At 36.3% G+C, this 18248-nt stretch overlaps 1 protein-coding gene across 2 annotated transcripts in view; it reads right to left on the reverse strand.

Annotated features, from left to right (window-relative positions):
• Positions 1-18248, reverse strand: part of prkg1b (protein kinase cGMP-dependent 1b) — a 201671-nt gene that overhangs the window by 83330 nt on the left and 100093 nt on the right. For both annotated transcript variants that reach the window (XM_046853942.1, XM_046853941.1), the window contains exon 4: positions 156-261. In XM_046853942.1, coding sequence (XP_046709898.1) covers positions 156-261 — 106 coding nt within the window. The remainder of the gene's footprint in view (positions 1-155; positions 262-18248) is intronic.

The following is an 18248-nucleotide window of genomic DNA, read 5'->3' on the forward strand; positions in this document are numbered from 1 at the left end:
ATTTACAGCCTGATTTAATTAGGATGCTAGTCAGGTCCTATTTTGCTTTTAATAGTATTTTTAAAAAGGTATACTTGAAAGCCATGCAGCTTCTAAAGGTAAAAAGGAAAAGGACAGGTTGCTGTACAGAAAATTGTGCAGAAAGAGAGGCCCACCTTTTGAGGAACTCCATGTACTCGGCATGCTTGATGAGTCCGGTCCTCATCATGATGGTCTGAAAACACTGCCGGTCAATGGCCCATAGCTTCACATTTGTAAGTGCTGAGAAACACAAATAGAAAATAGGAATTACATCCAATGTGAGAGTTCCTTACTGCCTTATACAATACACATAAAATGTTTCTTTAAAAGCCCCAAACCACTAGTTTATATATGCAGTGTTTCAGTTTTTAATGTTCCAATAAATAAGATATACCGTATTTTTCCCACGTTTTGAACCCCGCGGCTTAAACAACGAAGCGCCTTATTTATGAATTTTTCCTGGGTTTTTCCCGGTTTCACAAACTTCAAGCCAAAAAACTGAACCCCATAACATTAGACCAATGAAATTGCCGAACGGAAACGAAAAAACGCACTTCACCGGTGTTCTGAGCTGCACGGCATCGGGAGAAAAATGTTTTTTTTAAATGCACAATGATGAAAAAAGATAAACTCCCGAGAGAAATAGTTGTGAAAGGAAGGAGGAAGACAGTGAACAATGACTTTCTTGGTAGGCTACTGTTTCAGGGTTAAGGGAGAGCTCGCTAACTCCAGTTGCAACAGAAATCATATAAGCACAGACAGATTTCCAAAACTCGTGCTTTTTTTATTTTTCTTGGCAACAGTGTTATAGGTTAGTCAAAGAAACAAAGAAATGAGCATCAGAAAATAATAAGGACATATTCCTCGGTCTTGCACACATGCAGTAATAGCGGAAAAATGTGGCGGCAGGCTATTCCCAAAATGCCGCTCTGCTCTTAAAGGAGCCACAACATATTTCACCCGTTACACCGTGTAACAGACACTGTCTTCCGTTAAAGCCTGTGTAAAGTTCATAGGAACTTTGTAGGCTTATAGACAGGTGCGGCTTATTTATGTTTAAAATAAAAATCTTTGTCAAATTCAGTGGGTGCGGCTTATATATGGGTGCGCTTTATAGTCCGGAAATTACGGTACCTCGATCCAAAATGTTTAGCTGTCTAACCTACAGGGCAATAACAAAGTTTCTGATTTTAAAATAAACAAAAAGAACCATTATATTTCCCTTTAATTTTTGGGTCCAGGCTATTATAATACTGGTTTCTAAGCAATACCTTATAATAATTCTCAAAAGCTAAGTTATGTTCATGCCAGAGGTGGGAAGTAACGGAGTACAAATACTTCGTTACTGTACTTAAGTAGATTTTTCTGGTATCAGTATTTTACTCCACTATTTATTTTCCAGACAACTTTTTACTTTTACTCATTACATTTTTACACAAATATCTGTACTTTTTACTTCTTACATTTTTAAAACCGGCTCGTTACTTTAGTTTTAATCCACTGATTTGGTGAAATATCCAATTTTTCTTTTCACTGCGCGCCGATTTCAGCCGAACAACCGATTTCCTGTTACTGCGCGTCTTTTTCAATCCGCTGGTGTATAAAGTCCTGACTCTCACTCTTTACGAGTGTCTCAGTGATGTAAACATGACTGAGAACAGACACATTCATGATCATCATCATCATTTTTTCTCTGCTTGTGTTCTATATGTGGATCTTCAGCCTGGATACATTCATTAGGTAACAAAATTTTTTATTAGTTTTATATATATATATATATATATATATATATATATATATATATATATATATTTGGCTGTCAAAATTAAAATTATTTTAAACGCCACTAGATGTTATTAACGCGCTACCAATTCAACACGCATTTCTGTTTTTACCATTTAAAAAAAATGTAAATACATAAATAAATAACTAAATATAAAAGAGGCGAAATTAAAACCTCCAGCAAAACTTAAATTACTGTCTTTATTGATCGTACAGACAAAAACAATACAGCATTCAAATCTGTAAAATGTCAATGATTTTATATATATATATATATATATATATATATATATATATATATATATATATATATATATATATATATATATAAAAGCTTCTTGACTTGAAGCAGTGCAGTTTCTCCGGTATCACCTCATTAACTGTCCGTGTGGAAACATAGCAAAGGCTCTTAATAATGTCCACACATCTCTGCACTGTTATAGCCTTTATATTTAATCACTGTACATGTGCTTACATATATATCACATGCTGTAAATATGATACATATTTATCTGTACTATTTGCACGATTGCTTCTTTTTGCACTTCTGGTAGATGCCAAACTGCATTTCGTTGCTGTGTACCTGTACAATGCAATGACAATAAAGTTCTATCTATCTATCTATCTATCTATCTATCTATCTATCTATCTATCTATCTATCTATCTATCTATCTATCTATCTATCTATCTATCTATCTATCTATCTATCTATCTATCTATCTATCTATCTATCTAATATTAATATGATGAGGTCCAGTTAACAGCTAAAACAGGTAGAAGTAATAACTACTTTTTACTTAAGTACATGTCTGAGCCAAGACTTCTTTACTTTCACTTAAGTAAAAAGGTATAATCAGTACTTTAACCTTTACCCGAGTATTTTAAAACATGAGTATCTGTACTTCTACTTAAGTAAAGGATGTGTGTACTTTTGCCACTTCTGGTTCATGCTAATGATTTTGAATAGAAAGTCACAAGCCGAGAACAACTTGAAAGATGAATCGTCTTATCTTCCTCACAACAATCCAAACCCTGATTCACGCTCACAGCTGAACCCTCATAATTCACTTAGATCTGCCGTAAATCATTCCGCTGTCTGGAATGTAAGCAGAGCCAAAAGAATTTTGGGGGAATTTATCTGGCATGCCAGTGACGTGAAATGTCTGTTTGTCTCAAGCCTTGTTCCTAGGCAATAACAGGCCACTCAGGCATGCTGTTAAACTCAATTATATGCAAAATTATTTTCCAATGAAACACAGTTGGACTCTTCTTCCAAGACAGCACTGCATGTTGCATACGGATGAAAAGCACTGCTTTGAGTTTGCCAATCTGGAGCTTGTTTTTTTGGTCTCAAGTCCTTCTTTTATAATGCAATGCTTAAATGCCAGTCATCAAAATACAATTCTTAGCCCATGAAGAGAAAACAACACAATGTCAAATAGCAAAATAGTGTGCATCGAGTCAATAAATCTATTGCATTAAACCTATTCATAAGCGGATGAATTCTCGACTTGCACTTAAGCGCTCATTTCCTTCTTCAAAAACCTTTTTTGTAATTCTTAATGTGCTTTTTGTGCCAAAGTGTTTAGAAATGCAATGTTAATGTACATTCAGCTCAGATTTCAAGGTGACAATATACAATATGCATGTACAATATAAAAGGCCAGGTTGTACATTCATCCCTTCCATTAAAACGAACCTTTTACATGTGTTAAATTGATATCGTGTGTTTGCTACAATCATATTGTATTTATGTGTCTTGGCATGAGCACAGGACAGCCTTTATGATCACATCAGGAAATTCATGTCTAGTGTCCAGGTAAAATTATGGACTGGTTTTTTGATTTTCTTTCCAGAAACAAAGTATTTCAGCAGATCAGATCAAGCACATGAAAAGAAATGCTTTAGCAAAACTGATCAGTAACTGGGAAAAATCCTCATAGGTCATCAACTTTAGCTTTTTTAGCATGTGCCAGAACAGTTTATGTAGCAAATCCTCTGATGCTGCTTATCTAATCAAAAACCGGGTTAATAATTTAGCTAAATGTTGGCCACTAAACCAAAGACTAAATAGATATTTCTGCTCAAAATCAGTTATTTAGTCATAAACAAATTTTAAAAACATCACCTGCAGTTACCATTTATCCTTTTAATAGATAAGCACTTTTATAAGCATAGAACTTTGACGAATACATGTGCCAACGGATATCCATGTAATATTTTTTCAATAGTCACTAGTACAAAAAAAGCAGTAGCTCAAGAAAAGGGAGGAACCAGCCATCTGAAAAAGAAGAAGGATTTACCTTTCAAATTCAAGGCAATCATCATGTTCACTGAATCGAATAACCATAGCTTTATTTTCTTCCATTCCAGTTCATGGTCCACATTGGCAATTTACTTCTCCTCAATTTGCTTCTCTTCAAACATCTAGACATCACCTAGCTTCAAGATGACTATGATCTGTCAAGACCTGAGATTAGCTCAAAGATTTGATAGATTGTTAAGTTCTTTTGTGTGTGTGGTGTTCATTTTTTTTTTAAAACATTTCTAGGAAATGGCTCTTTGTTCGAAATAGGATAAGAGAATAACAACAAGCCTCACTTCAGTGACAAGAGGACTGTGAGTGCCCCATAACTGGCCAAGATTAAACTTTAGATCAAAATACTGGAGAATACCTCTCACTCTAAAGCTCTCAGCAATCTCTTTAACTGCTTCAGCTGGACTGAGACACTCGCAGTGAGTAGATTTACTCTTAGAAGTTATTATCTCAACCATTATCAACCACCAAAATTACAATCACTGATTAAGATGTCCAATGGAAAATCATCCTGTTTTATAGATTCCATATACTGTCATTAAATCCTGAATATTCATAATGGTGATTATTTAGTTTTTTGTTTTGTTTGTGATTTTTTTTTTATTAGAAAATCAGTTTTCCGCAACACAAAACACATACCACACTTTAACCGAAACACCTGTATGCCATTGCAAGCAATTTTCCAATAAGCCAATTATGTATTAGCAGTATAATTTATTTAATATTGCAAAGGCCAAGAGTGTCAGTTAATGTTGGCTTTAAACCTCAACAGAATAAGAGAAAGTGTGATGACTGTGACAACCATGGAATGGTTGCTGGTGCAAAATGGGCTGTTTTAAGTATTTTACTCACCAGGGATCTTCACAATACAGTGGAACCCGCTTATCTCGACCTCGGTTAACTCGACAACCCTATTAAGTCGACGTTTTTGAAGTGGAACCGCCAAATTCTGGCTTTGTCTAAGCATTTTTTATCGGTTATGTCGACTTTTTTTATGTCGCCGAACCCTGATATCTCGAGCACAAGGGGGGAAAAATTTGCCATTTAACGTCGGTTATCTCGGTGCAGCCGCAGAAGAACTCGCGAAAGTGGCGGAAAAATCAAGGCTTACAGCTGCTACAGGTGTTGTATTGTATACTGGTGAATCTCTGCTGTTAGTTAGTGCATATATGCCTTTTGTTGTTAAATGTTATGCGATGAACGGGAGGCGAAAGTAGAAGTGCGGCGCTGAACAGCACACGGGAGAATGTGGGATGAGCAGCAAAAGCATAGAATGAACAACGGCAGGATCGGGGGGAATCCGCGGTGCGCTTTGGGAAGAAAAGCGCAGCCGTTGAGAGAGTGCCGGTGGGAAGACACGTACCGGGATACACATGCGCGATAACAACGACCGCCGTGAACCAACATATACCAACAATAACGGACAGTGAGAGTGTGGAAGTTTAAATAGGAGCTGGTGATGATGATAAACGAGCACCATATGTGCGCGATTGAAGCCGGGAGCTTCAGAGAAAGCGGCCGAGAAAGCACCTGACACGCTGAAGGGGGCGCCGAAGGGGGCGTGGCAGGTGGATTCCTGACAGATAAACATGTACTGTATGTATTTTTATAGCATGCCTTCATCAAACAAATCGCGGCAACGCTGTTGTGTAAAAAACCCTTCAAAAACACGTGCATGCACATTCTCATTTATTAACGCACATCATGTACATAAAGAAATTACAAGCACGTTAATATATTGCCGCCATTTTGATTTTCGTTTATCTCGATCATCAGTTATTTCGATGCTTTTTGGCGACCACCTAGGACATCGACATAACCGGGTTCCACTGTACTATTGATAATATTAAAAAACATGAAACGACTCATCTGAGCTGCCCAGGAAGACTACGGTGACTCTTTAAAACCATGGTGAACAGAAAGGCATCTAAAAAAGGGCAATATGTCAAACCTTTGGGTAGATAGGCTAAGACAGGAAAAGAACAACAGCATTGTGTTCCACAAAACAGGTTCTGGTTTCATAATCTCAAATGACTGTATAAGACTGTAGAAAGGACATTACTCATAATCTTACATTCTGGTGCTCATGTTAGTTCTCACTCTTCAGTGTTCTGTGTTGTTTTAAGATTTATAATCACACTCTTGATATCACCCAAATGAGGATGGGTTCCCCTTTTGAGACTGGTTCCTCTCAAGGTTTCTTCCTCATAACATCTAAGGGAGTTTCTTCTTGCTCATCAGGGATAAAAACACATTGTTCACCTTAACTCTTAAATTCTGTAAAGCTGCTTTGAGACAATGTCCGTTGTGAAAAGCGCTATAGAAATAAATTTGAATTGAATATTATGCAGTTTAAAGTTTCAATGGGAAAAGAAAGCTTTTCATTTTTTTTGTTGATGCTTTTTTGTTGTTGGCATCGTGGTTGCATCTAATTTATAGATTGTTTAATCATGACCCTGAAATGGATCTTGTATAAATCAACACAAGATTGCTTCCTGTTTTTTTTAACCATCCTTCTTAATGTGCAGGCAAACAAAGAGCACTTTTATCAGCATGTTCATTACAGCACGGGGAGTTTTACACTTCTAATGATCAAGGAAACTTTTATTAGACATGTATTGCTGTAACAATAACAATTTTCATGCATTTAGCTATTTCATAGCTATTACCTGATTTATGAAGAGCAGCACACTTTTGTCTCATTTCATTTGTGCAACCTTTAATTTTCTCATTCCCTTTCTTTATGCTGGAAAATAATTATTGAGATTTGGCCTCTTTATCACCTTGTATTTATATCCCAGTGGCATAAGAATAAAAAGCATACGTCGAAATGTAAATAAAAAACATGCTGAATTGACGTTCATAAGAATTTACAGGAGTGCCATTTTTTCTCTTAGTACTGTATGCATTTACTTTACTTAAAAGGTTATGATTCTCTTGCATTTTCATTGTAACATTCCACAGCTTTTTATTTCACTTATCTTTTCTAAGGATGCATATAATTCTAGAGCTCACTGTACTGTATATGTCACTATGCTCTCAGTATAGTGTTAAAACATTGTCCCAACAACTGGCCAGCATAAAGTTAGGAAGACGTTATGAATGACATTTTTTTGTTGTGATATGCAGATGTAAAGGTCAGACTCCATGACTCCATAATCCAAACCAGCCTTGTGTAAACAGTCCAGACTGGGGAACTGTTGTAATGATGTGGGGAATGTTTTCTTAGCACATTTTGGGCCATTTAATACAATCAATCATTGCATAAATACCACATCATTCACTATATAGACAAAAGCATTGGGGCATCTGACTTTTCCAGCGTATGTGGTTCTTTCCCAAACTGTTACGACAAAGTTGGAGGCACACAATCGTGCATGATGACTTTGGATGCAGTACCATTGATTTCAATTGAACTAGAACTTAACATGTTTCAGCACGACTATGCCGCAGTGCACAAATCCAGCTCCATGAAAATATGCACTGCATCGGTTGGAGCAGAATATTTTGAGCAGCCTGTTTTGGAGTTCTGACCTCAACCCTATTGAACAGCTTTGGGATGAATTGAAACCCCAGGCCTCCTCACCCTACATCGGTACCTGACTTTACTAACACCTTAGTGGCTGAATAAACACAAATCTCCACAAACAGACTCTAATCTCCTTTGTTAAACATCTTCCTAAAAGAGTGAAAGTTATTATAAGAGCAAATAAGGTACTACATGTGAAATGGGGTGTTCAAAAAGAACATACAAATCTTACAGGTGTCCACAAACTTTTGTTCCTGTTTAAGTTGCTGCTACTTGCATCCCTTCATGGCCAGAATTTACCTCTTTCTAATGGATACTTCCAGCATGATAATGCACTATTCCTCAAAGCAAAACGCATCTCAAACCAGATTCACAAACATGACAATGAGCTAGGTGTTCTTAGATGGCCTCACCAGTCATTGGATCTAAATCCAATAGAACACCCTTTGGGATGTGGGAGAATGAGAGATACAGTATGCAGCATAAATGTGTGACTAAGAATTCTTCAGTGTCTCAAAGGAATGTAACACCCAGTCCATGCCATAACCCATGGCATAAAAATCTCATGGCATAGTGGAACTCCTACCCAGTTTTAGTCCGACTTTCCTACAAGAGTGTGCTATTTTGACTTTCCTTTTTTCCTTGACTTTTCAATAATTGTGATAGATAATTCATTAAAAATCACACACATGTTCAGCTCACTCAGAGTAACTGAGAAAAACAGATGCTTGAATTGGCAAATCTCATTTTAAAAGTTTTAATTGATTATGATTATATTTATTAATTAAATATATATCTTATTTAAATATATTTTTGTGTATACAAAAGATCACACACTTCTCTATAGATTCCTATTTATAAAAGTCCATCCTTGAGTCAGGAGCTAGTGTCTAGTCTAAAGAAGTAAATGTTTACATAATTCAATGACAAAAAGCAACAAAAGTGCACCAGACAGCATCTGATTAAAAAAGAAAAAAGAAAACTGATGAAAAAATGTCATTTATTTTGCGATTTAAATCAAACAAAATAATACCAACTTTAGAGTTAGTTTTATGTTTTTTTTTTTATACAATCTATGCTCTGTTCACGTTTGATAACCTTCTCTTTAACGTTTATCGAATTTAAAAAAGTCATAATCTAAAAATGTTTTTTTTTTACTTGTTAAAAGCGTTTAAATAAATTTAGGATCGTTGCAGTCTTGATGGTTAATAAAAATATAATTCTTTTTTTTTAATATAGATAAAAAACTATGTACTGTATAGTGTGTCTACATACAGTGCTTGTTAAATGTTTGGAAGCACAAGAGTTGGACAGTGAATGACTGGAAGAAAGGTCTATAGACAAATGAGTATAAATTTGATACTTTTGGCTCTAATAGAAGAAATTATGTGAGAGGAAGACCAAGAGAAAAGATGTTAGCAGACTGCCTCACACTCACAGTCAAACATGGATGTGGAAACTTAATGTTTTGGGGTTGTTTTGGAGCAGGGAAGATTGGAGACTTAATCCGGGTGAAAGGAATCCTGAACCAACATGGCTTCCATTCCATACTTCAACACCATGCAATTCCATTTGGTCTGCAGCTCATTTCAACCAACTTCACCAGTCAACAAGACCTTGACCCATAGTCCAAGCTCTGTAAGCATTATATAGAGAGCAAACAATAGGCTGGAGTGTTATCTATCATGGAAAGTCCTGCTAAGTCTCCACACCGAAATCCGATTGAACTACTCTGGAATGAACTGGATCACAAGGTCAGAAAGAAATCTCCAACTTCCTCTGGCAAAAAACACCTCTAGCAAGTTTATTCATGACAAATAATTTTAGCTCAAAGCTTGAAGAAATGAACTGTCCTGATGCCAAGAGTGTGTAAAGATGTTATTCATGTTAAGGGAGGATTTTTTTTATTGAAATATACATCTGTACATTTATATACTAAAAATAAAATAAAAGTAAATAATAAACAATAAAAGACAAAGTATTTCCAAACTTTGACTTATTTTTTGTTTTTTAAATCACAGTGCTGCTGGGAAGATCTAAATGTCCCAGTTTCTGGTGGAAAGCAGCAGATTTTTGTTCTATGTGCAATGATGCCATGTATCCAAAAAAAAAGCCTCCCAGGAGAAAAAAAATGCTGAACAAGGAAAAAATAACAATAACCTGAGACCATATCAAACACTGGTTCCAGTGAAGTCTAGTGAATCTCATAGACTTTGGAGTTACATGGGAAAAAATTGTTGGTGTTGTGGTGGCTTCTAATTAAAGAGCTGTTGAATTGAAAGCTCTGTTGAGTTAAAATCACCTGCATTGAACCTTGAAATACTTTTCTTTTCTTTTCTTCAACATGCATGGGAACAAAATACACCTGCATCCTTTTCCAGTCATGTCCGTTACTGCTCAGGCTGTTTAAGCTTCTAATTATTAATTGCACATCGATAAGAAATTTCTTGGCCTAACAGTGACATTTTCCATCATGTAGCTATAAAACTATTCTATAGCTACTGCCCAATTTATGAAAGTCAACACACTATTTGTTTAATTTCCTTTATGCAACCTCTAATCTTGCATTCCTATTGTTCTTGCTAAAGAATAATTCATGGAAATTGGCCTCTTTATCACCTTTTATTTATACCCCAGTGTAAAAGGAAGGCATGCAGCAAAAATATAAATGAGAACCTACTTCAGTGACAGCTCATAAGAATGCGTAGGGGTGCCAGCAATTTTGTAGTCTTGTTAAATATACATAATTTTACTTCTCTTACAAGGTTCATTTCACTAAGATTTTCATTGTTCCTTTTTTTTCCTTACATGCTTTTTATTTAATAATTATCTTTACTACTTACTGACTTTTTTCTATTCTCTCATGCAAAGTAGTATAATCTTCTGTATCTGACCAATCACAATAATAAATATACAGTACAGGTTTGTCATTTAATTGAAGCTATAAAGTTAAACCATGCACTATTAAGCCCTGTATTTCATATCAGTGATACATTAATGCCAGCACTAAAGACGTTCACATACCTATCTACAGAAGGTTACCTGACATTTTCAACAGATTGGCAACATGTTTTAAGATGATGAGCAGGCAGTCACTAACTTCAATCACGAATAGACAGCCGAAGTGCCACTTGAGTATAGGGAGATTATGAAGACTTTGCTACATGGTTTTTTTTTTGTTGTTGTTGCTGCTATGATCACCAGCAGCAACCCTGAAAGGAAACGTGTCGAGAATTAGCATCTTTTTTTTGAGAACCTCATCTAATCACCTCATGTGGTGAAGTGGAGGAAAAGCATAAGAGACAAAGAAAAAAATTGTGAAGCACCAGAAAACCAAATTAAAAAAGTTAAATCATTGGAAACTAAAGAAAAACAATATAGAGGCAGTTGGGGGAAAGGATCATCTAAATGCATTATTGTTTTTTTGTATTGATTGCTACTATACTGTACAAAGGAGAATTTTCTGGGAATACATCAATACTCCTCATACACTATCCAGCTGTCCTTAACCCATCATTTGATGAACATGGTTATTTAAAGTACATGACATGTGAGTATTTTTGACTGTGATCTAAGCATCAGGTCATCAACACCTGTTTAAATCACGGTCACAGTCGCGGGGTTAACACAACGAAGCTCCTTTATTGAGAACCTTATTCATCCATAATGTTCAAATGTGGGTTTTTTTTGATCCACCACCAATACTTCAGCATACAAATGCTTGTTAAACATGACAGAACATCAACCCAATGTTCAACATCCCCCTTCTTTAGTATTCTCTTTAGTTGTAACATAAATGCAACATCAGCTTACACTATTTGAAATTCTCTAACTTGAATCTGAAATTCAAAACATATATAAACAAATAATTCAACTGTCACATTTTAGAGATAAAACTTCAAACATTTCACTCTAAATTAAGTAACAGTCTATTTGGATTTTTATTTGGATTTTTTTTTTTTTTTACACAAACAGCTTATTGTATATATTTTGGGTTGGTCTTGAGCCTCTGCCTGACCGTGTTACATAGAATGTTTTTTCTGCCTTCTTGTCAGGTGCAACAGTGTCTGGTGTTACTTTAGAGTCATTAGATGTTACCTGTGCACCTGTATGGTTTGACAGAGAACTTGTATCTTGTCTTGGCCAACAATCTCTTGGATGTTCTGCAGGATTGAAATCGCATTGTGGTGGTAAGGTTTCTGCAACAGGCAAGATATGTCTGCGATTCCTCCTGTAATCTTTCCTCTCTGATTCCACCATGTATGATCTTGGTTCTTTGCAGATATCTTTGATAGTCCCTAATTTGTTGTACTCTTGAGGAGTCTGTAACCTGACATTATACCTGTCATCAGGGTATGAAAGTGGCTGGCTGGTTCTATCATAGTAAAGCTTTTGCTGGTATTGCTTATGTGGGAGCTGTTTTCTGACAGTGATATGACTTTTATTAGAAGGGACCAGTAGCTCTGTGTCAATTGGGAGTGTAGCCCGTGTTTGCCTTGACAATAGTATTTCCGCTGGTGATCCAAGAATTCCATCACGAGGCATGTTTCTCAGATTGAGTAGATCCAAAAAGATGTCAGTTCCAGCCCTTTTTGCTTTTTTCATCAACTCTTTTGCACTGTGAACTCCTAGTTCTGCAAGTCCGTTGGATTGTGGATATTCTGGACTGTTTGTTACATGTATGAAATCCCAGGTGATTGCAAATTGTTTGAACTGCTGGCTGGTAAATTGCATTCCATTGTCTGACATTACCTTACCTTACCTGCCATGTACTAAAAAGTGTCTCTTAAACTTTGTAATCACGGCAGTTGATGTCAGATTATGCAGCAGATCTATCTCAAACCAACCAGAATACGAGTCCACCAGAACGAGATAGTTTTGGCTAGTCCATTCAAATAGATCGGTTGCTACAATTGACCATGGGAGATCTAGAGTCATCATGCTGTTTCAGTGGTTCTTTTGTTGGTGTTGTCTCATGCCATTGCAGATCTCCCTCAATGTCCTTGTACATCGAAGGCCAAAATGCTACGCCTCTTGTTCTTCGTTTTGTTGATTCTGCTCCAGGATGTCCTCTGTGCAAAATGGTTATATATTCTCTCTGTAGTGACCTGTGAATCACAACTTTTGGACCTTTCATCACAATCCCATCTTTTACAGTGAGTTCATCTCTGTATAAATAGTACTGACGAAGTTCAGCTAAAAGTTTTGACTGTCGGTCTGGCCAGCCTTGGTGTACTGTTCTGCAAATCTGTTAGACCTGCAGATGTATGGTTTTTTTTCAACTGATCTAGCCTTGATGATGAGAGATGTTCCTTTGACATCACCTCAAAATCAGCCTAATCACTATCTAGTGCTTCTGTGGTCTTCATGGAGGCACGTGAGAGGGTATCAGCCAGATACATTTGTTTCCCTTTCTTGTAGATTATCACAAAATCATACTTCTGAAGCCTCAACATCATACGTTGTAACCGTGCTGGTGCCATGTGCAGTGGCTTGTTGAGTATCGTCACTAATAGCTGATGGTCTGTCTCAATGTGGACTGTTTTCCCATAGATGTAGTCATGAAATTTTGCACATGCAAAGACTACCGTGAGGAGCTATTTCTCAATTTGAGAATACCGTGTCTCGAGTTGCGTCAGAGTGCGTGATGCAAATGCTATAGGAACATTTTGTTGGACACATGCCGCACCAAGTCCAAGCTGTGAAGCATCGCATGTCAGTGTCACTGGCTTTTGAACATCATAATATCTTAATGTTGGTGGGTTTGTCATGCACTCCTTTAACTTGTCAAATGCATCTTGTTGCTGTTTAGGCCAACACCATTCGATATCTTTATAAGTCAGCTCTCGCAAGGGTGCTAAAAGGTTGCCGAAATTTGTAAATAACTTTCCAAAATAATTTTCCAGGGATGGACAATTATTTTGGAAAGTTATTTGCAAATTTCAGCAACCTTTTAGCACAAGTTTCGTCTGTATTTGATTGGATTTAGTCTAAGGTTGACCTTTCGTGCACAATCCAGAACCTTCTTGAGATTATCATCATGTTCTTCCATGTCTCGTCCTCCCACAAGAATATCCTCAACTTTAATAGCACATGGATAGCCTGTAAATATTTGCTCCATGCCTCTTTGGAAAACCTCACTTGCTGTACTGATTCCAAACGGCATGCGCTGAAACCGAAATCTTCCAAACGGGGAATTAAATGTTGTCAGCATTGATGAAAGAAAAAACTGAAAATTTTGGCATTTGAGCAGCAACTTTTTCCACAGTCCGCATGGGGTGGTGTGGACGTAGGAGGAGCTTGTTGAAGTCTCTTGGATCGATGCATAGCCTTTTTTTTGTGGGTTGCCACCATTGAAGACACCCATTCAGTAGGTTCTGACTGGAATAAGGACACCTATATTGACCATTCTTTGCAATTCACATTTAACTTTACTTTGCATAGCCGCTGGGATTTTCATACTGGTCTTATCACTGGATCCACTGCTGGGCCCAGTTTCATTGAGTGTGTTACTGGAAGCCTGCCAATCTCATCCTTAATAAGGTCTGCATATTCAAAATGAATATGTTTTGAAAAACTTGAGTTTCCTTCACTAACACATGATGAATTTCTTTGTTAAATGAGACCAGCCTTATTTGCAAATCTATCAATGGTTGCACATTTCTCTGCACCACATAGAACAGTAGGTTGTATACCATTCCTGATAAGTGGCAAGTGAACATGGTGAGGCCTGCTGTGCCAATTTCCTCACCATGTTCTTTGATGATCTTAATTTCTCTATTCTTTTAATTTTTGTGAATAATGATTCAGAGATTACATTACGTTTGGCTCTGTTGTCAACTTTGAAATCAACTGAGTTGTCCATTGATATGCATTGTGCAGATCAGTTCAGATTTTGGAGTTTCTATTTCCACTGTTTGTACAGCAGTCTTTTCAATTGACACGCCATCCACATAAAAGGACTTGTCTGTACTATCTGTGGAATCTTTCTTTGGTTTGAGTTCTTTGTCTATTTGACTTTGATGTAGTCTTGCAGCACTTTTTAAAATGGTTCCATTTATTACACTTATGGCACTGATGACCATAGGCTAAACATCTTTCTTTTTTTGCTTTGTGTTTTCCTCCACAACTCCTGCAATTTACTGTAATTTGGGAATTTCGGCTGTTGGAGTAAAATTTTTGTTTGGTCCCTTGTGTTTTGGTTCTATGGTGCACACTATCCACATTAGAATTGCTTTGCTTGGGCACTGCAAGAGTCTTTGAGTGCATATCGATCAGCTCATGAATTTGACACAATTCTATTGCTCTGACCAATGTTAGCTCACTGTCTCTTAGCAGAATTTTTTTCATGCTATCACTAGTCACACCGCACACAAGTCTGTCTCTTATAAGTTTGTCAGTCAGGTCACCAAATCTGCACATCTCTCTGCCTTGTCTCTCAAATCACTCATGTATGCTTCAATAGTTTCAGTAGCTTTTTGATTTCTCATATTAAACTCATGCCGTTTCATTGTGATGTTTGTGGTTTACATTTCCTTTTTTGACATTCCGGGTTTTCCCTAGATTCGGCCTCCTCGATGATCCGTCTTTGCTCTCCTTCTCCCGCAAACGTGGCAGGTGCACACACAAACGTGCACTCTCGCTCAAAGGCTTCTGAACCGGCCAAATTAAGGAGAATAAATGCATGTGTCCTGCATCTTTTTCCGAGTGAGCAGCTGCTATGAATATATCATATTCTTGCTCAAATACTCGCCAGTTCTCGGCAATGTTGCCGTCAAAAACTAATGGTTCGGGTTTTCGGAAGCCTTCTGCCATTGTTCTTACGAGAAAACAAAAAAAAATAATACAATTGCACGTAAGTATTTTCGATCAAAACTTCCCTTTTTTTTTTTTTTTTAAACCTTAAAAACATTCTTTTTATATTATTCAGTTGACTTCTGACACCATGTTTAAATGATGGTCACACTCGCGGCGTTAACACAATGAAGCTCCTTTATTGAGAACCTTGTTCATCCACTGAGGCATCTTGACATGCACGAAGAGTGAGTCATAGACAGATGTGGCAGAGAGATTCCGGTAATTTTCCAAAATAAAACATCAATCAGTATCATAAATAAAACAGAAACAATGTAAGTTATGTATTCTTTCTGTGCGGCCCAGTACCAATTGACCCACGGACCGGTGCCGGTCCACGGCCCGGGGGTTGGGGACCACTGATCTACACAACCCAAATTACAATTTCAAATTGTATGTCTATTAGCGGTGTAACAATATGATCATATGGGTTCATATGAGTATCATATGCCCTGCCTGCAATCTGGATAGATCTAAAATTGGCATTTTACATTTTATTTTTATGTTAAACGTTGTCATTCTGCATTGTCATTTTTACAAAAAAATCCTTGCTCCACACTAAAACCAAATTCTTACATCCCTATATTGTGCGTGTGTAAATGGTATGAAGCTTTGGATTATGTCACTCCAGTCAGTTTCTTTACTTTTTTATGTTTTTTATTAATTTATTTATACATTTTTCTTGATGTCTTGATGAACTTAAGTCTATAAAGTTAGTTTGTTTTGACTGAATCGCATTTCCATTTTCTCCAGGTGCACTGCAACAAGAAAACTACGCATTCAAATGTATACATTTGGGAGTAAGGTTTTGAAAAAACCTGCAGTGCATATTTTAAGGTGATTTGCTAGCATACAATTATATTAGCATACAAAAAAAATCAAAAAAACATGTAGAGAACGCTACATTATGAGTAGACAAAGCAAGGTTGTGTTAGGGCTCTGCTTCTACACAAGCCTCTTGAAAATGATTTTAAGCCTGAATTTGGTGCAGCCACTATAAAGCCCTGCCAAATATCCACTCAAGGCTTGATTGTTTATGTACAGCAGCAAATTTCAGCAGCGTCTAAATGTACCCACAGTTACTATCAGAAATCGATTAAGGTAGTAGTTTAGTTTAATGTTAACCTTCATCAGGATTCAAATATTCAGCCTTATGTAACAGTGTGGGAGAACTGCGTGCCATTTGTAGAACTTTTAAAAATATCTACAGCAGAAGAAAATATTAAACTGAATAAAGCAAAAAAAAAAAAAAAAAAAAAAAACAGTCACGATTCAAAACCAGTACACATTAGTCCTAAAAAGACAACAAAAATAACGCAGTGGTGAAAATAAAAGCACAAAAACAACATAAATTCTGGTAAAAAAAAAAAAAAAAAAGTTTAAAACAGATGCATGAACAGATGGAACCAATCATTACTGTGAGAAAGTTTTAACACAGGCAGAAAGCAATGACCAAATAAAGAACCCCGGAACCCAAAAGAGTACAAATAGTTGAGAAACCGTGAAAAGAAAATAAGATCAGAACTTGGCACTTAAGGACATCATTAAAACTTTATTTAGCCCCACAATTTATCACATAAAATCTGTACATAATCAAGTAAATAATTTAATGCTTAAAGTGACTTGATACAGAATTCCTTCTGTTGTTTACGTAATTTCTTTTGTAGAATGTATAATACAATTTTATACTATAATTTTGTTCATTGTATACTGCTAATAATTCTTTTTTTTGCCTAAAGGCAGCATAGAGAAAATAATGTGTATAATCTGAATTGTTTTGGCTATCTGTTAACCAACTATTGTCTACCACAGTCTGTTTGTTCATCAAGTCTAGGTGACTAGGAAAGACACATTATTAGAGAGACCACCAGGAACCAAGGAAAACTCTGAAAATCTACAGGTTTTTGTAGCCAACAGGGAAAAGCCTGTATGGGAGGGTTGCAAGAATAAAGCCTTTTGTCAAAAAGGTCCTTCTGGAGTTTTAAAGGTAGCTTGCAAATATACACCTGGCAAAAGATTTTGTGGTCATAAAAAAAAAAAAAAATTTGTATGAATTGCAACACAGCCTTATAGCAACATAACACCATTCCAACTGTGAAGCATGGTGGTGGAAGCATAAAGCATGGTTTAGGTTTTGGGCGAGATGGATGGACCCTGACTGAAAGATCTTGGTGAAATTAGCAAGGTAGATGTCCAGGAGTGGCCTAATTATATATATGGCCATAATCTAAATAAACATTTAGTAAAAATGGCTTTAATCTATATAAAGATTTGATCATATTTGTAAGGGTGGAGACCGACTGGGAGTTAAGTTTCTGTTAAGTTAAATACTTAGTTAACATTCTTTGTTTATTGGAATAAGAAAAACTAGTCTAATATAAATCCACATGGTTTACATGTGCTGATACAACAAAATTTAAAATTTCAACTTAAAATTTAATAATTGCGGTATATAAATGTCTTTGCAGAAAATCATACAAGAACTAATTTGTCATTTTAGCAAAAATATGCCTTCTCTTTGTGCCAGCAGACACTAAATAAATGTTTTAAAAATTAATCTAATACATACTGTAAATGTAATAAATTCAGTAAATAAATTAAAACTTTTTGGTTTAAGCCACACCCACTTGAATACAGATGCAAATATGAATATGCTTAGATACAGACAGTGCATTGTGATGCACCTTCTGCCTTTCATTTGCTACTAGTCAATAGTAAAAATTGTGTGCCACTTGAGATACTCG

The sequence above is a fragment of the Silurus meridionalis genome, chromosome 7, assembly GCF_014805685.1.
Source record: "Silurus meridionalis isolate SWU-2019-XX chromosome 7, ASM1480568v1, whole genome shotgun sequence".
NCBI classification, from domain to species: domain Eukaryota; kingdom Metazoa; phylum Chordata; class Actinopteri; order Siluriformes; family Siluridae; genus Silurus; species Silurus meridionalis.